We start from the raw sequence: 15,229 nt of genomic DNA on the forward strand, positions 1-15,229 counted from the left end.
AGTGTCAAAATTACCGGGGTTGCTTCGTCGAAAGCGACACAGGGAAGCAAAAAAGGGATCGGAGTATCAGATATGGGTTGCTGTGATGGTAAATTTTTTGAACGAATTTAGTAGGAAATTTTAAGTGCACCCATATGGGTCTTTCAGAAAATTATAAAAAAGTCTTCAATTGGGATATCTGAGGACGCGTAGTTATTCCAGTATTAAGAATACAAACACGGGATTTAAGTTTTTCTACCCGTTCAAAAGTTTTCCGCGAAAAACAGTTTGAAACCGAGGTCGACCGCAATAACCCGTCCAAAAAACCGGAAAGAAAAATGAAAAGACGCGTTTTGTCCTGTTATCAATAGTCCAAAGGCGGAAAAGTATTCGAATTATTGGAAGCGAGGCAAAAACGCGTCTATTAATACCTCCCCCGACGGTTTTGGTCGTGTTTTGGCAATCGTTATACCGGTAATAAAGTATCACAATTTGTTAATTAAAATTGTCCAAAACATATGGATTTTATCTATAAGACATTTTATTGTGAACAAGCAAGAACAAGAGAAATTCAGCCCAATTCTAAACGAAAATTCCGTGCGAGTTTTTTCCCTTCTCCCATTCCTGGTTTTCTAAATAAAAATTCCTTGTGAGTTTTTTCACTTCTCCCTTTCCTCCTATTCTGAACAATGTTCGAAAAAGCGGAAACCAGTTATGGGAGCAAAGTAGGTAGTCAGACCAATTCTAAATATTCTCGCGGAATTTTGTTCTCGCGGATTTTTTTATTCCCGCGGAAAAATTCCTCCAATGCTGTTCTCCTAGGGAGAACAATAATTGGGGAATAGGAATTTCGAAGTCAGCTGTTTTGTCAATTGAAATTTCGTTGCACATTTCTTATTTTGTTTAAAAAATTGAAAAGTTTAATTATTGTTGCAAATTTGTTGGAAATTAAGAAATAAAATATAAACAATGCACAGTATTTATTGCATTTCATGTGGTATTCACTGAAATGAGTAATGAATTGGTGCCACAGCAACATCAACAGCGGAACATAAGAAGACCGGCGGGATAACACAAATCCGCCGGAGTTGCCTGCATTCATTCTGCAAAGCAATTTTCTGGCGGCCAAGTCGAGTTGAGTTCGCTTTTCGCCATATGCCAAAATCTATTTAAGCCTTCTTAAAAAATCCTTGCGCAATTTCTGGATGGCTGCATCAAATATATAAAGAGCTCTTCCGTTGCTGATGATATATTTTTCGGCTTAAAATAAAGAATATTGTGGTTGTAGTTGTTGTTGTATTAACAGTGAGAATATTGTGGTAGAATATAAATACATCTTTTAGCACAAATTTGTACAAATAAGTGTTCTTTCTTAAAATAACCAATTTCCTTTAACTATTTTGATGCATTCCCTTTAATTTAACAAGTGAAAAAACTCCTATGAAATGGCAGAGAAATCTCCCTCTCCCTCACATTCATAATACCTACTTTTCTCCCATAACCGGTTTCCGCTTTTTCGAACATTGTTCAGAATAGGAGGAAAGGGAGAAGTGAAAAAACTCACAAGGAATTTTTATTTAGAATACGAGGAATGGGAGAAGGGAGAAAACTCGCACGGAATTTTCGTTTAGAATTGGGCTGATTATGAATGTGAGGGAGAGGGAGATTTCTCTGCCATTTCATAGAAGTTTTTTCACTAGTTAAATTAAAGGGAATGCATCAAAATCGTTAAGGGAAATTGGTTATTTTAAGAAAGAACACTTATTTGTACAAATTTGTGCTAAAATATGTATTTACATTCTATCACAATATTCTCACTGTTAATACAACAACAACCACAATATTCTTTATTTAAGTCGAAAAATATATCATAAGCAACGGAAGAGCTCTTCGCATATTTGATGCAGCGATCCAGAAATTGCGCAATGATTTTTTAAGAAGGCTTAAATAGATTTTGGCATATGGCGAAACTCAACTTGACCTGGCTGCCAGAAAATTGCTTTGCAGAATGAATACAGGCAAGTCCGGCGGATTTGTGTTATCCCGCCGGTCTTCTTCTTATGCTCCTCTGTTGATGGTGCTTGGCACCAATTCATTACTCATTTCAGTGAATACCACATGAAAAGCAATAATGTGCATTGTTTATACCTTATTTCTTAATTTCAAACAAATTGGCAACAATAATTAAACTTTACAATATTTTAAACAAAATAAGAAATGCGCAACGAAATTTCAATTGACAAAACAGCTGACTTCGAAAATTCGAAATTCCTATTCCCCAATTATTCTTCTCCCTAGGAGAAAAGAATTGGAGGAATTTTTCCGCGGGAATAAAAAAATCCGCGAGAATATTTAGAATTGGTCTGATTGTTTATCTTCGTACATGGTTGCTTTTTCCGTACTTCGCCAACTTAAAACAAATTTTATAAAATTATCAAAAAAATTTAAGAAAACATGGAAATTTTTGACACAAACTATATCTCTGGTAAGAATTTAGTATAAATTATTTATTCCAATATTTCAACATTTTTTACGCAGTTTTCTTTGGCAGCTAATACGCTTTTTTTGCACCTATGAAGTACAACAGTGCCAAATCATGCCAAATAGCATCCACAAAAAAACGAACACGAACAAGCATTTTCATCAGGTGAGCGTGGCTGTGTGCGTTCTGCTACATATCCTACTTGTAGACCAACTTCCGGCGCAGTACGATTTTGACATTTGTCCATCGAATTTACAAAAACAAAGTACATGGAATTTTTATTTATGTTTGTAGGTATGTCACCATGCTGCCACCTTGTATCGTTCCGCTATGATGGACAGTAGATGCTCGTTCAGGCGAGCGAGTAGCGCACGCGTTGCCAACCACGCATTTAATGTGTTGGGTGTGTTACAGTGGTGTGGTGATTAAAAATAAAATTCAAAGGGTACAAATTCAATAAAAGTTGCGTGCGCTAATCGCTCGCTTGAACAATATAGTTTGGCAGCTTAAATAGAGGTTATGTTGCGAATAGAGTGGAAGGCAGTGGACTAGGCAGTCGAATGTCATATAATGAAGGAATGGTGTTCAGAGTTTTTTCAAAGTTAAAAAAAAAATGATAAAAGCTTTAATATAAATAAAACTATTGTTTTAGTAACAACAAAAACGCCTTATATATTGTATATACATAAATTCGTAATGATTATCTCACTTTAAAATTTGAGTTAAATAATCTAAAGTTTTTTTTTGAAACTGAGTCGAGAACTGTGCGTGTGAAAGTGCGAATTTTCACCGATCAGCTGTTAGTTGCGCTACTTGGTAAAATATACAGTGGTTTTGAGCTTGCGAACTGTTCGGACGTGTGCGCACAATATTATTTTGGACAACACTCCAAGCACTAACAATTATCCAAAGATCACAAAATAAAAGTTATTTTGTACAGTAAGTTCCGTATTCTTTTTATTTCATTGGACAACGGTAAGCTACAATCATGGCGGAACGATACAAGGTGGCCGCATCGAACAGCTGATTATAACCTTTTTTTATTTGATTTGATACATCAACTTCCGGCGCAGTACGATTTTGACATTTTTCCATCGAATTTACAAAAACAAAGAACATGGAATTCTTATTTATGTATGTAGGTATGTCACCATGCTGCCACCTTGTATCGTTCCGCCATGGCTACAATAGCAAAGCACCGCAAATCAATTTTAGTCGCTTCTGCTTGCATAGCAGAACAACAACAAAACGAAGGGTCCCTGCTCGCTGGTGTTACAAAAGCAGTGCGCGCATATTATTGCTTTGGGTAGTACTCCTTTCCCTTTTATTACCCTGCAAAAACGCTCCACGTCATTTGACTAGTAATTTTACGGTCATTGTGACTTTCTGCAGCGGTTATATTCATAGTCACGTTTGCATGGGCGTAATGAACTTTTGTGACCAAATTTTCCGTTTCGTTCCTATTAATGTGATCGTGCATTCCGCTCCCACTTATAGGATTGAGCATAGCACTGTTCTGCTCACACACGGCACAATGCTCGTCAAATGGCGGTCATTTCTTCAGTCATTTCACTCAACATTTTCGAGTCTTTTGACAATAAAGTTTACTGCGGTTTTACCATTTATATAACCGCCATATAACTTGAATTTTACCTGCCGATTTACTTTACCTGGAGAAGCCACATGAATAAAATATGAACCAAAAAATTTAATTTTCAATATTTATTTTTAATTATAACAACCAAACATAACATATAATATAAGCATTTATCTGGTTTTGCATCTTGGAGCCTCATATGTACATGAAATTGCAACTTAAATTAATATATTTAATATAAAAAAGAAGTAAGTACTTTAATAACATAAAAAATATATTAATTGCTTTGAGCTATATTGCTGCAGCAGCTAACTTTATATTTGGACAATTCAGGAGTGTGTTATATTCATGTAAAATTTGAGTTGTTTCCATGGTTGTTTACTCTTTTTTCAGATCAAGAATATTCAAAGGTGTCGTGGAATCCGATTGCTGTCGTAATTGATGAACTTAAAAATGTACGACTAGTAATTGAGTCAGACTTATTATTGTTCTAAATCTAATCATTCAAGCAATAATTCTGCAACCCTTAGCAGGAGTATTGATTGGTTTCAAATCTAATTCCAACAGCAATCGTATCACGACATACCTTATTATATATGTACATGAAATTGTAACTTAAATTAATACAGTTGATATAAAGAAAAGTAAGTATTTTAATAATAAATAAACTCTCTTAATTGGTTTATTGTTTTCCATTTGAAATATTTTCTAAGCAAGCAGAAAATAATTTTAAGCTTTAGAAAAAACTCCAATTATTTGAATAATCTACAACTTAAAGCTTAGTAGAAATTCAGATTAGGTTTACTCTTTTTTCAGATCAAGAATATTCAAAGGTGTCGTGGAATCCGATTGCTGTCGTAATTGATGAACTTAAAAATGTACGACTAGTAATTGAGTCAGACTTATTATTGTTCTAAATCTAATCATTCAAGCAATAATTCTGCAACCCATAGAAGGAGTATTGATTGGTTTCAAATCTAATTCCGGCAGCAATCGTATCACATCCCTTATTATATATGTACATGAAATTGCAACTTAAATTAATACTGTTGATATAAAGAAAAGTAAGTACTTTAATAATAAATAAATTTTCTTAATTGGGTTCAATTGATATCTTTTCCTGTGCAAGCACATCGCTAACTTCTGTTGGCAAAAGATATGATTATACTGTCTTCGATAGATAGTCGGACGAGCCGCTACTCGGCGATGTAGAGATGACCGTTGTGTTGTTGTTGTTGTTGTAGCGATAAGGTTGCTCCCCGAAGGTTTTCGGGAGTGTTATCGATGTGATTGTCCTTTGCCGGATACAGATCCGGTACCACAGCACCATTAAGGTGCTAGCCCGACCATCTCGGGAACGATTTATGTGGCCACATTAAACCTTCAGGCCATGACCGTTGTGTCGGTGGCAGCAGTTACAACAGCAGTTTCTAACTTCGCACCATCCGTACAGTGTGATGAATGCTTCACTGCCTTTTCCAATTGCTTGGCGCCAGCAATTTTTGCTGTTTGTAAAACTTTAGCTGTAATGCAAATATATAAATGGGTCAAAGTGGTTTTCGTATGGTATTCAACAACTCGCCCTTTACCATCATCACAGCCTTCTCATCGATTTTGAATATGTGTACCGTTTCAGTATTCAGACCTAGTTCGTTTGGTGCAATATTTTCGATTTAATTATGTATACTATCCGTTAGGCAGAAAATTAGGTGCGTTCGATTCATTCACATACTGTGGGTATTTGAGCCGTAGACGCAATGGCAGATATTTTGATTCTTTTTGAAGTGTAACATTTATAAACAGTTGGGTTTCTCTGCTGTCACCATCACCACTAGAGAGCTCTTGAAGAGACGCTCCGAGTCACGCTGTGGCCACCTTGCCACGGTTACTGATGGAGATAATGCGAAGCCAACTTTACCATCTAATAAGTAAATTGAACTGTAGAGGAAGAAACATTTTATAAAATTTAATAAAATCAAAAAATGATAGTTGTGTCAAAATGGGGTAAATTATTGTATGTTAAAGTATAGCGAGGTTTGAATAGGTTTTATTCTTCATTCTTAGAAACATGTACGAAGGTACCTGATAAGATATTAAAAATCCTCAACGTTTTTTTTGCAATAACTTCTTATTCAAAAACTCATATTCAAACTTCTACTTAACTTCTACATATCAATATCTACCTTTACCACCAGGAGTCACTATTGCTTCTACGCCTATGCTATTGTTTCCTACACCGATGAGCTTTGTAATAAAATAAACAGCTATCTCCCCAATCTCTCCAGTTTTGTCGCCTCGCAAACCTGATATTGTAACGAACCAAATCATCGGTGATCTTATTTAAAACATGGCCGCGCCAAATGTCGACCATATGACATTACCCTACCGATTGTCTTACACCTTGAAATTTTGGGTGCGACTTTCGATCAGGATCTACATCTTGGAGAGCATGCACTAGCACGAATACTAGTAACGAAAATCCAGAGCTGTAACAAACATTTAATATAATTCGATAAATCGGCAGTACTTGGGGTAAATATAAATAGACGTTTGCATGGTACGCGTCTCCGATATGGTCGCCAAGCCTAAAGGTTACTCACTGGAAGAAAATACAGGCCTGCCAAAATGCTGCCCCACAAACAGGCGTCGGACCTTTATGCTAGGAATTGCCCGGTGAATCCAGTACTCAAAGAACAGTACCCAAAACTTGCGGAAGATCGCGTACTCCCCAGAGAAAAGCGAGTCACTCTAGCTCAACTTCGTTCTGGATACTGTAACAGGTTAAACTCTTACCTATCCAGAATCAACCCCGACATACAAAATGTATGCCTCGCTTGCAATGTGTCCCCACATGACACCAACCATCCCTTTAATTGTAATGTGGAACCAACGCCTCTAACACCCCTTTCCTTATGTTGTTGTTGTTGTTGTTGTAGCGATAAGGTTGCTCCCCGAAGGCTTTGGGGAGTGTTATCGATGTGATGGTCCTTTGCCGGATACAGATCCGGTACGCTCCGGTAACACAGCATCATTAAAGTGCTAGCCCGACCATCTTGGGAACGATTTATGTGGCCACGTTAAACCTTCAGGCCATCCCTCCCTCCCCACCCCAAGTTCCTTGAGTTTCCTTATGGTCCACCCCTGTTGAAACAGCAAGTTTCCTTGGACTCCCGTTAGAGGATATTGATGACAATTTGTGATTAGTCAGACCTATTGGATGGGGCGAAGCACTGTTACAACAACAACAACAACCAGTGCTAAAGTTGAATTTATTTTAATTACTTGTAGTTGGGGTATGCCCTCATTCTCTACTGTGCTCAAAACTATCGCCTCCAAATGGCAATGCAATCAAGATGAGCTAAAAGTAACAGGCAAACATGTTATAGCAGCATGAAACCTTCAATGCCATTCCGCCCTCTCACCCCAAAAGTTATGAGGTCGCCAGAGCTCCAGTTGTTAAAGAAACAGGGTGCACCATGCTTAGGGGAAGTTGACAATTGGGTTGTAGTATCTATATATTGCGCTGGCAACCCCTTGAATCAATTTGGTATTTTAGTCGCCTCCTCCAACAGGCACACCTGCCGCGTCTATATTCTAAGCCCCCTAATGCACTGGGGATAATAGTGCTTGTTACCGGAGTGTACGCATCTATATCCGAAAAAGGACCATCTACATCGTTAACAATCTCTAAAACCTTCGAGTGTCTTTATCGCTACAACATCAACATCTCTAATGAGATATGGTATGACTTCACAAGGTCTTTAGGATTATTCCAACAAATGATTATAAAAATAAAAACTCTTGCCTGCATACCTTTAGTGCCTGTTACAACAGCTGTAGGTTTTCCATTGATAAACTTTTTAGCTGGCGAGCCACAGTTGCTTTTTGCTTTTTTCGGCGAATACGTAAATGTTTTTTCACGTTCCTGTAATGGTTTCACCGCCATTTGGGTTTCATTTACGGTTGGCGATAGATTACCCAGATTTGTTGTAGGTTCAGCGGCTTGCATATACTGCATACCTTTTTTCGTCATGTACTCAACTTCTTCCATGGTATCATTGACGTGCAATGATTTTTCGGTACTCTCATTGAACAAACTACGATTTTCTTTATCATTTTCAAATGATTCTTCAAAGTCAATAGAACTTTTGTTATGGTAATTACTGAGCATGCTTTCCGCATTTCGTGCTATTGGCTCTATTGCAATTTCCTTCTTTTGTTGTTCTTTCTCCTCTTTAATAAAGACACTTTTGTTTAAATTTCCGCCCGTTTCATGTGACTTATCATCCGACAACTCAATTACTTCTAAAGAATCATCAAAGGACCCACTGGAAGATAGTTTTTACTGCCATGCATATTTTTATTATCATTGGAGATAAGTTCAGTCACAGTTGCATGCACATTTGCTGGCGGCTCTAGTGTGTTATCTAGGTTTATCAATATTGTAACGAATTTGCTTGCAAATCCTCTTATTTGCAATCCTCTGCTAAGTTCGTATCGCTAAACTGTTGAATAAATAACTCCAATATTGAATAATGAAAAAATGGCCTTTATTAAAGTACTTCACAATAACACTTATACTTTGCTACTCGCTGGCTTAATAACCAAACTGCCACCGTGGTGTGATGGTAGCGTGCTCCGCCTATCACACCGTATGCCCTGGGTTCAACTCCCGGGCAAATCAACATCAAAATTTTAGAAATAAGATTTTTCAATTAGAAGAAAATTTTTCTAAACGGGGTCGCCCCTCGGCAGTGTCTGGCAAGCGCTCCGATTGTATTTCTGCCATGAAAAGCTCTCAGTGAAAACTCATCTGCCTTGCAGATGCCGTTCGGAGTCGGCATAAAACATGTAGGTCCCGTCCGGCCAATTTGTAGGGAAAAATCAAGAGGAGCACGACGCAAATTGGAAGAGAAGCTCGGCCTTAGATCTCTTCGGAGGTTATCGCGCCTTACATTTATTTTTTTATTTATTTGATTGATAACTCAAATTAAACTCTACTATTGGACGCCAGATCGCCTGCTTAATCAATAACTGATTGATTGCTCAACTCAAACTGAATTATTTCTTACTCGCCTGCCCCGCTTTTATAGTTTACGCTGCATACTTCTAGGCTCTTCGATTTCCAGAACTTACTAGTTATTTCGGCTACAAAATCGCCAGCCACAAATACGTGCAAAAATTATTGCCCTCTCTTGTGACAACTGAGATAAGATATATGCATGTGTTTGTGCATTGCCGCTCCGCTGCTCGTATACGTACATATGTGTAGACGCAATTATTTATTCGTTTATGTAGATACATAATGATTGAATTATTGATGTGAATGTTTGTAGTTTACAGTCTCTCGCGGATACATAGGCGCATAAGTAAATGCATCTGTGTGTGTCATCTCTTTCGGCTGCCTTATATATGTGTATACATGATTTGATTATTGACGTAAATACTGCTTGGCATGGCCTTAGCATCGCCTTAGTGATGGTACAGCTCAGCGATGCCAATATCCGTGACACTGCCCTCCACCTAAGTCTGATCGTCCCGATCAGACAAATTTCTCGATCTAAACGCTGCTAATCTCTCCAAATGAACCACTTTCATTTTGGTTCGTGGTTTGGTAGTGGTTTGTATGCGGTACACTACATCGTTGATCCGTTTTACAACTTTGTATGGGCCTTCCCAGTTACACTGCAATTTCGGGGACAAACCTTTTTTTCGTTGTGGGTTGTATAGCAGCACCAAATCTCCTTCCTGAAACCCTTCCGAATTAATTGCTTTATCGTACCTCGCTTTCATCTTGTCACTCATAATCTTTGCTCGTTGCCTTACCAGATCGTGTATCTCTCTCAGCTCTTCTTCTAAGACATCAGTGGATTTCTTGACATTCCTCTCCGCATCGGCATCTATCCCATACTTCAAATCAGCTGGCAGTCGAAGGTCATTGCCAAAAATTACCTTTGCGGGAGTTTGGACCGTTGTGTCATGTACTGCCGATCGGTAGGCCATCAAGAATAATGATATGTGTGTATCCCAGTCCTTATGGTACTTGTCGACTACTTTCCTTAAATGCTCCTCCAATGTTCTATTGAAACGTTCCACCATACCATCGGACTGAGGATGCAATGCAGTTGTCCGTGTTTTTCGAATGCCCAACTTCTTGCACAGTTCTTGGAACACAGCTGATTCAAAATTCCTGCCTTGGTCAGAATGTAACTCCATTGGTACACCATACCTTGCAACCCATTCGTTTTTAACCACTTCTGCTACTGTTTCTGCTTCTTGGTTTGGGATTGGGTATACCTCTGGCCATTTACTGAAATAATCCATAACCACCAGTACGTATTTGTTTCCGCGGTTGCTAGTAGGAAATGGACCTGCGACATCCATGGCGATCCTTTCAAATGGTGCACCTGAAATATACTGCTTCATCTGGCCACGACTTCGGGTTTTGGGCCCTTTCGCTCTGTTGCATACCTCGCAATTGGCAATCCACTCGGTGACCGACTGACGGCAACCAACCCAATAGAATCTCTGCTTAATTTTCTCGAGTGTCTTCGTGATTCCAAGATGGCCTCCACTTGGACCATTGTGCAACTCGCTGAGCACGTCAGGAATCCTCTTTCTGGGAACAACTATCAGTTTCTTCTTGCATTGACCATCCTCACTCTCCCATAATCGATGCAAGCAACCGGATATCAATTCCAAACTGTTCCACTGTGCCCAATATGACTTCGCAATGGGACTCTCTGCTGACATATCCTCTCTGCTTGGTCTTTCGTTTCGTTCGAGCCCTTGCATAACATGTGACAGATCTGTATCTTCTAGCTGACATTTTCTTAGTTGTTCCTTGTCCCATTCATCCGTACACGTTATAGTCATTAGCCGGACATCTATAATGTCTTCTTTAGCCTCGGCCTTTGAACAGTGCTTGCATTCCAAACTACATGGTCTTCGTGACATTGCATCAGCATTTCCATGGGTACTACCTTTTCGATGCTCAATGGAAAAGTCATAGCTTTGTAGTCGCTCGATCCACCGTGCCAATTGTCCTTCCGGATTACGGAACTGCAGAAGCCATTTCAACGCTGCGTGATCTATCCTGACACGGAATCGCTGGCCGTAGAGGTATTTGTGAAAATGTTTAATGCACTCTACCAATGCCAACAGCTCTCTCCGCGTAACACAGTAGTTCCTCTCTGGTTTTCCAATCGAACGGCTGTAATATGCAACTACCTTCTCCTGTCCATCGACCAGTTGTGATAAAACGCCTCCTATAGCATATCCACTTGCATCTGTATCTAGAATAAATGTTGCTCCTGGAATCGGATATGCTAACATTGGGGCAGTGCACAAACGCTCCTTCAATGTTTGGAAAGCCACTTCTTGCTCCTTCTTCCATTCAAAAGCTGTGTTTTTTCTTGTAAGCTCATGGAGGCTATGGGCTACGCTGGACAAATTTGGTACAAATCGGCGGTAATATGTGCACAGCCCAAGAAAACTTCTCAATTCATGTAGGTTCTGTGGTCTTGGCCAATCCTGTACAGCCTCTATTTTTTCTTCAAACTGTAAAATTTTTGTATCTTGCGCCTCCAACTTCGAGGAAATACGTCCTTCTTGCTCTTCCAGTTAAGCAGAGATCTGCGATGATATCTGTGCTGAAATTTGAGCCGACATTTCGGATATCCGTGCCTCTTGTGCTTCAATCTTCGCTGTTATACGGTTCTCCTGCGATTCCAGCTGAGATGACATTTGCGACGACATTTCGGATATACGCGTTTCTTGTGCTTCCATCTTCGATGTAATCTGTGTCGACATTTCTGACATACGCGTTTCTTGTGATTCCATCTGGGATACCATATACGTCTTCTGTTCTTCTAGTTGAGATGACATATACGTTTTCTGTTCTTCTAGTTGAGATGCCAGTTGAGATGTTATATCTGTCCTTTGCGATTCCAGTTGAGAAGCCACTGTCGATGTTTGAGCAGATATTGCAGCCAAAATCATGTTCAAGTCTATGTTCGCCATTGTCTGCGGTGTTTCTTCGATTTTTGTTATTTCCTCGCCATCAAGATGAAAGTCATACTCTTCCACATCAATTCCTTCTCCTTCCATTGCCTCTAGTAGCCGTGCCTGAAGTTCAAGTTTAACGCCGCTTGTATTCAATCCACGGCTCTCCAACTCCTTCTTTAGTTGCTGGATCTTCAATTCACTGAACTTTGCCATGTCCTTGTTGTCCTCTGGAATTTATTTAACAATTCCTCTTCTGACACCAATTGTAACGAATTTGCTTGCAAATCCTCTTATTTGCAATCCTCTGCTAAGTTCGTATCGCTAAACTGTTGAATAAATAACTCCAATATTGAATAATGAAAAAATGGCCTTTATTAAAGTACTTCACAATAACACTTATACTTTGCTACTCGCTGGCTTAATAACCAAACTGATTGATAACTCAAATTAAACTCTACTATTGGCCGCCAGATCGCGTGCTTAATCAATAACTGATTGATTGCTCAACTCAAACTGAATTACTTCTTACTCGCCTGCCCCGCTTTTATAGTTTACGCTGCATACTTCTAGGCTCTTCGATTTCCAGAACTTACTAGTTATTTGGGCTACAAAATCGCCAGCCACAAATACGTGCAAAAATTATTGCCCTCTCTTGTGAAAACTGAGATAAGATATATGCATGTATTTGTGCATTGCCGCTCCGCTGCTCGTAGACGTACATATGTGTAGACGCAATTATTTATTCGTTTATGTAGATACATAATGATTGAATTATTGATGTGAATGTTTGTAGTTTACAGTCTCTCGCGGATACATAGGCGCATAAGTAAATGCATCTGTGTGTGTCATCTCTTTCGGCTGCCTTATATATGTGTATACATGATTTGATTATTGACGTAAATACTGCTTGGCATGGCCTTAGCATCGCCTTAGTGATGGTACAGCTCAGCGATGCCAATATCCGTGACAATATTATACTTTTTTCCAGTTCATGCGATTCTTCGGAGGACTCGCTTTGGGTATAATGTGAAACTTTCCTGGGTGCACTTGCGCCTGTGGTGTCATGTGCTGTTTCATAACAGCTTGTTGTCGCTGAAGTTTCACTGCCTTTTTGAGCGCTTTGAAAGCTTATGTGTGATGATACATCATCACCACCCAAAGAACTATTAGACTGATCTTCGCAATTTTCCTCTAGTATAGTAGATGGTCTGAGAAGTCTCACCATTTTCAAAGGTAAAGTTTGTAAAGTGGTATCGCCCACTATTGTGGAGTCCCACATTTTAGATGGCGCTTCAATATCTTCTAGGAGTGTTACATCAATACTTTTTAAAGGAGTTTCATTATCCAATTGATGCTGCTCCTGTACGCATAAGTCATGCAATAGACGTTGCAATGATTGTGCTTCTTCATCTATTTCTTGTAGTTCTAATATTATATTATTAAATTTAAACCACACAATCTTATCAACTTTCAATATGTTGTATATTCACTTACCTTGTTTACAAGGGGTTTTAAAATAGTTTCCATCGGCGCTGCGCTTTTTAGCATCTTCTATAACCATATCCTTGTTCTCGCTATGTATGTACTTAAATAGTGTGCTGTCAGGATCAGATGCTGTTTTATCACACATTTTTTCCAAAGCCATAAAACTTTCATCAGACGTACGTTGCTGTTGGCATTCGAATATAGTTTCGTCACAAGATGCCTTCGTTTAAAAATTATAAGGAATCCTCTTTATAGTGTTTGCATTGTTGGATTTATTTTCATCATACTCCATTTCAAATATTTTGTTCATTGCATTTCCGCTAACAGCAACGGTACTTTCGTGTTGATCCATATTCACTACACGAGGAGCTGCGCGTGCTTCTAGCAAAGTTTGTAGATCCTCCTCTAAATCCAAGCCAAAGCGTTGGCAAGATACCGGCTCTTTAGCAGGCGTTGTAGCCTTTCTAAATGTGTTCGTAAATCGAGAAAAAATGTTGAAAATATTGTTTGTATTAATTTTTAATAATAGGTATATATTACCGCATATATACCGCATTTAACTTCCGCATTGCCTTTATCTGAGATCTTGCTTTTAACAATACCCATAGGCTGTAGCGTATAGGTATCACAACCAGTGCATTGAAATATCATTGATTGTTTGCTGTGTTCATAATATAAAGATATGGTATGTAATTGGATTGTGGTAAAAGGCCAAAATGCTGTATACCAACCTCATGCTATATTTACACTTCGCTTGACTACTATGCACACGCACAAATACGCGTATATAAACATCGGCAGAAATGCTCAAAAGAGGCTCAATATATTTTCCATAACGATTAGCGTGCGTTTCAATGCAATGCAATAGTATACGCAATCCCATCTCATGGCAGCATTTCATACGCAAAGGCACTGAACTACATTTGGCATAGCAAGCTTCAGGCGTATTGCCAGCCAGCACAGCCATATCAGTCGCAGTTACAAGTAATAAACCCCCACTCGTCAGTGATTGTATAGCGCCATCCAGAAAGCGATTCGGACAACCATAAGGATCTAGGTCTATAACATCCAAACGCTTCTCATATGAAGTTGAAAGGTACATGAGAGTCCTATTGCGAATTTTATTATTATTACAGTTAAATCACTAGCTATTGATTCGTATATGAAACCTACATTGCATACCCTTCGCTTGGCACAATTAAATGTTCCACTCCATTGTGTCGCATATTTACGCTAATGGAATCTACTGCCACCTTAGATAGATTATTTGCAACAATTTCACGCACGCCTGCTACTTCTTTTGCATAACGTATGCTACGTAAACCTGTTGCAGCAAGCGCTTCCAATATTCGCAGTCCATCGTCGTATTTTACACCAGCCGTGTATGGTTTCTTGTCATTAGCATTGCTTTCGTTTGTAATTTGTGCATTTTTATGCGCCGCCGCTTCCCGCTCTCTTATCAACCGCTTTGATACATTAAGTACTGAAATACTTAAATCACGATTAAATTCTTGTACTGGATTGTAGAATACGGCCCCGCCGGCAATAATTTCTGTAGTGCTTTCTTTGATCACACGTTCGGGTGCTTTGTCGTTCCCCTGCAAAAATCGTTGGATAATGTGGTCCACTGGAGTACTTACCATTATACCCAACTGTAATGCAGCAATGGACCAACTCAT

The 15,229-nt window shown here is 38.9% G+C and overlaps 1 protein-coding gene across 1 annotated transcript; it reads right to left on the reverse strand.

Moving 5' to 3' along the window:
* Window positions 1–7,506: 7,506 nt before the first annotated feature.
* LOC137241856 (uncharacterized) lies at window positions 7,507–15,229 on the reverse strand. Its single transcript, XM_067769229.1, has 6 exons — window positions 15,191–15,229; window positions 14,399–14,625; window positions 13,813–14,014; window positions 13,560–13,728; window positions 12,970–13,490; window positions 7,507–8,400 (listed from the first exon to the last, which is right to left on the reverse strand). The coding sequence occupies exons 1-6, from the start codon at window positions 15,227–15,229 to the stop codon at window positions 7,771–7,773; spliced, it is 1,788 nt and encodes a 595-aa protein (XP_067625330.1). The 3' UTR covers window positions 7,507–7,770.

This window comes from Eurosta solidaginis, chromosome 2, assembly GCF_040869045.1.
Source record: "Eurosta solidaginis isolate ZX-2024a chromosome 2, ASM4086904v1, whole genome shotgun sequence".
Lineage (NCBI taxonomy): Eukaryota > Metazoa > Arthropoda > Insecta > Diptera > Tephritidae > Eurosta > Eurosta solidaginis.

What these genes read in the sequence shown, in the direction of transcription:
- LOC137241856 (XM_067769229.1), bottom strand. Translation starts at nt 15,229, where the DNA reads ATGAGTTGGTCCATTGCTGCATTACAGTTGGGTATAATG. An exon ending in CATTACAGTTGGGTATAATG is followed by an intron (nt 14,626 to 15,190) that starts GTAAGTACTCCA and finishes TCATATGAGAAG; the next exon opens with CGTTTGGATGTTATAGACCT. An exon ending in CTATTGCATTGCATTGAAAC is followed by an intron (nt 14,015 to 14,398) that starts GCACGCTAATCG and finishes GAACACATTTAG; the next exon opens with AAAGGCTACAACGCCTGCTA.